The sequence below is a fragment of the Cebus imitator genome, unplaced genomic scaffold (genome assembly GCF_001604975.1).
Source record: "Cebus imitator isolate Cc_AM_T3 unplaced genomic scaffold, Cebus_imitator-1.0 Scaffold38, whole genome shotgun sequence".
Lineage (NCBI taxonomy): Eukaryota > Metazoa > Chordata > Mammalia > Primates > Cebidae > Cebus > Cebus imitator.
Genome location: NW_016107353.1, coordinates 3513879 through 3517669, shown reverse-complemented (window position 1 = coordinate 3517669; position 3791 = coordinate 3513879). Strand labels below are relative to the sequence as shown.

The following is a 3791-nucleotide window of genomic DNA, read 5'->3' as shown; positions in this document are numbered from 1 at the left end:
CCATTGCACTCCAGCCTGGGCAGTAAGAGTGAAACTAAAAAAAAAAAAAAAAAAAAAAAAGGCTACTGCTTTTATCTTCGCTTTACAGTTGAGAAATCTGAAGCACTGAGAGCTCGATTTGCCCAAAGTCACATAGTATGCAGCAGAGCAGAGATTTGGACTAGAGCAATCTGGGTGCCGAATCTGCTTTGGAAATAATCAGCCTTCATTATCCTTTTATGGGATAGGTAGAAAACCAAGAGTCAGAGGGGGAAAGTGAGTGGCTCCCTCTGCCACATATACTTACTTCCCTCTTCCACAAGGAATGGGGAGAGGGCGAGGTGCTAGGATACAGAGGCTGGCTCTCAGGTCACCTTGAGAACTCTCCCCTTTTTCCCCAGGGCAGGAGCGTTTCACCTCTATGACACGACTGTATTATCGGGATGCCTCTGCCTGTGTTATTATGTTTGACGTTACCAATGCCACTACCTTCAGCAACAGCCAGAGGTGGAAACAGGACCTAGATAGTAAGCTCACACTGCCCAATGGAGAGCCCGTGCCCTGCCTGCTCTTGGCCAACAAGGTATGTGACCAATCTCAGAAAATGGCCCCTAGCCTCTATCTGTGGTTAGAAAGTTAAGTAAAATGCTCTCGGATTCTGGGCATCCATTTCCCCTTCTTAAGCTGGCAGAATCATCTCTACCTCCTTTCAAAGGATGTTGAGGGTGAGACTTTCTTTGGGAAGAATGTTGACTGTGGATTTCCGATGCTGGTGTTCTTATCCATTAGTGGGAAAATGTTTTATATCCACAGTATCTGAGCCATATTCTTATTCCCAGAAAGTTTATGATGTTGCCTTTTATTTTTTCTCTTTGCCAGTGTGATCTGTCCCCTTGGGCAGTGAGTCGGGACCAGATTGACCGGTTCAGTAAAGAGAACGGTTTCACAGGTTGGACAGAAACATCCGTCAAGGAGAACAAAAATATTAATGAAGCTATGAGGTAAGTAGCTCATGCTGTTCTGAGAATAGGCATGCAGATGTATGCATCTTCCACTGTGGCCCTGTGGACCCTCTTTTCTTGTTTCTGAGCCAGTAATGACAGAGCCACTGGAATGCCAGCCCCTGAAGGTCAGGGATACTGTCTTCTCTCCTGAGATAACTGGGGACAAAGGGGCATTTAAACCTTCTGGCTTTACCAAACACGGATGACAAGTCAGACTACATCTGCCATTTCTGCTTTTCCTCTAAAATAAGCTTCCCAGGCTTGTTTTTTGTTTTTTAGCGTCCTCATTGAAAAGATGATGAGAAATTCCAGAGAAGATACCCTGTCTTTGTCTACCAAAGGGGACTACATCAATCTACAAACCAAGTCCTCCAGCTGGTCCTGCTGCTAGAAGTGTTTGGCTTATTTTCCATCCCAGTTCTGGGAGTCCTTCTCAATCTCTTCCCTTTGGTTGCCAACCTGGCAATTTTTTAAATACATTTGAATTGTCTCCTGACTGCTGTCCAGGAAGGAGGCCCATTGTCACTTGGAAAAGACACCTGGGACCCATGTGCATTTCTGCATCTCCTGGATTCGCCTTTGACATGCTGCTGGCTCATGTTAGTTCCAGTTAGTGCCTTCTGTGTAAGATCATCTCATCATTCCTCCATCTGTGATCTGGAATTTTGTGAGGAGGATAAGAAATCAGCACCTGCGTTTTAGAGATTATAATTCTCACCTACTTTTGAGCTTATTTTTCTATTTGGTATGCATTGATATCATGACTTCCAATTGAGAGGAAAATGAGATCAAACGTCATTTCCCAAATTTCTTGTAGGCCATTGCTTTCAGATTCTTTCTGTCTTGGAATGGAAACATCTGATTCTGGAATGAGGAAGGAGTGGGTGTGGATATCTATGGATTTTTGGCTACTAGGAGCTACCCAGAAGTCCCTGTATTTTTGAAACTTCTAAAGTCATAATTAAGTTTCTCTTGTCTTGGCATCAAGAATGGTCAAGTTTTTTGGATGGGCATGGTAACTCATACCTGTAATCCCAACATTTGGGGAGGCCGAGGTGAGTGGATCACTTGAGGCCAGGAGTTCAAGACCAGCATGGCAAAACCCCATCTCTACTGAAAGTACAAAAATTAGCTGGCCTTGATGGCATGCATCTGTAGTCCCAGCTACTCTGGAGGCTAAAGTGGGAAAATTGCTTGAGACTGGGAGGCAGAGGTTGCAATGAGCAAAGATCATGCCACTGTACTCCAGCCTGGGCAACAGAGCAAGACTCCGTCTCAAAAAAAAAAAAAAAATAATAGTCAAATTTTAAACTACCTATCTCATGCAATGAGAGCATTTTCTTCCACAAAGAGCTTAGTTCTCATGATAGGGTTGTCTGGTGTCTCCCGTTTCCAGGTTTCTGGGCTGATGTCTTAATGCATAATACTGCAAGTGACATCAGTTGGCTGTGACACTTCGAAATAGGTCTGCTCCTCACAGCTTTGGGAATCTGAATGGAAGAAGAAAAGGGAGAAGTTAACAACCTCCACTGGGGCAACTTTGGGAGCACTTAGACCCTTAGTCATAGGAAACAAATATTACATGGAGGCCCTGGCCTTGGGGAGGAAAGTGAAGAGACAGAAAATCATTTGGTAATTTAAGCACTAAATTGGGCAGGGTTTTGTAGTATCAAGTCACTATGAGACAGTTTAATTTGTTAAATTCTCTCAAGGGTGGTGATTTATAACCTGCCCAAAGGTGTTGATATTCTTAGTAAACTCAGAGGCCTGAAGTTCTTTGATAGACCTTAAATAAGTGTCCTAAGTCAGGGTTCCCAAATCTGGCTGGTCAGAAATACCTGGGAAGTTTGTTAACATTTTTAAAAATGTTTTAAGATTTTTGGGTCCCAACCTCAAATCTACTGAATCAAAATTTCTAGGGATGAAACCTAGGAATGTGTTGTTTTCAGAGCTTCCCAGGTGATTGTGAACAGCCTGTTTTGGGAACCATTGCTGGAGAACTTGGTAAAGATACAAAGACCCAGACCTTTTGTATTTACATTTAAATACAAATCCTGGGTTTCTATATACTCTGTTAGCTCTTTGCTGACTCTGCTACACACGAGACTTTGAAAACTACTGTCCTAAGAAAGAGATCAGAGGCCACATATCAGAGAAAGGGGCATCAAATCTCGGTGGTTTGTTGTGTGGTTTTTTAATGCCAGTTATTTTCACTTGCACAGTCTTCTGAAACCTTGTATTAGTAGTTCTCTTTGGTATTACCATTTTCAGATGGGGCTTTGATGACTATGATTCTGAAGATAACAGTGGAGTAGCAAATTTCATTGATATGAAGAGATAATTGATTTTCATTCATTGGTTTGAACACCTGCAAAATCACAAATAAATGAGAACTAAGTCTTGTATTCATGGTAGTTATCGGCCTTAAATGTGAGTTTGTCAAAGTGCTGTTTTATACCGATAGCTCAAGAGGATTGTGGAAATGGAGACTTTATTTTTTAAATTCCTTTTTTTTTTATTTTTTAAATTTTTTATTCAAGAGGTACATACGCAAGGTTGTTACATGGTTATATTGTGTGATGCTAAAGTTTGGGTTTCTGCTTAGCCTGTCTCCCAAATAATGAACATAGTACCCAGTAGGCAGTTTGTCAACACTTAACTCCCTCTCTCCTCACTTTTAGGAGTCCCCAGTGTCTAGTGTTTCCATCTTTTTTTTTTTTAATTTATAATTTTTTTTTAGAGAGACGGGGTTTCACCACATTGGCCAGGATGGTCTCGATCTCCTGACTTCGTGATCCACCCACCTCG

The 3791-nt window shown here is 42.0% G+C and overlaps 1 protein-coding gene across 7 annotated transcripts in view; it reads left to right on the top strand.

Moving 5' to 3' along the window:
- RAB29 (RAB29, member RAS oncogene family) overlaps positions 1–3397 on the top strand; it is a 7484-nt gene extending 4087 nt beyond the window's left edge. For 6 of the 7 annotated variants that reach the window (XM_037737366.1, XM_037737367.1, XM_017525465.2 and 3 more), the window contains 3 exons: positions 381–562; positions 859–980; positions 1263–3397. In XM_037737366.1, coding sequence (XP_037593294.1) covers positions 381–562; positions 859–980; positions 1263–1374 — 416 coding nt within the window. In that variant the 3' untranslated portion in view covers positions 1375–3397. The remainder of the gene's footprint in view (positions 1–380; positions 563–858; positions 981–1262) is intronic. The other variant, XM_037737368.1, reaches the window with a different exon arrangement.
- Positions 3398–3791: the final 394 nt, after the last annotated feature.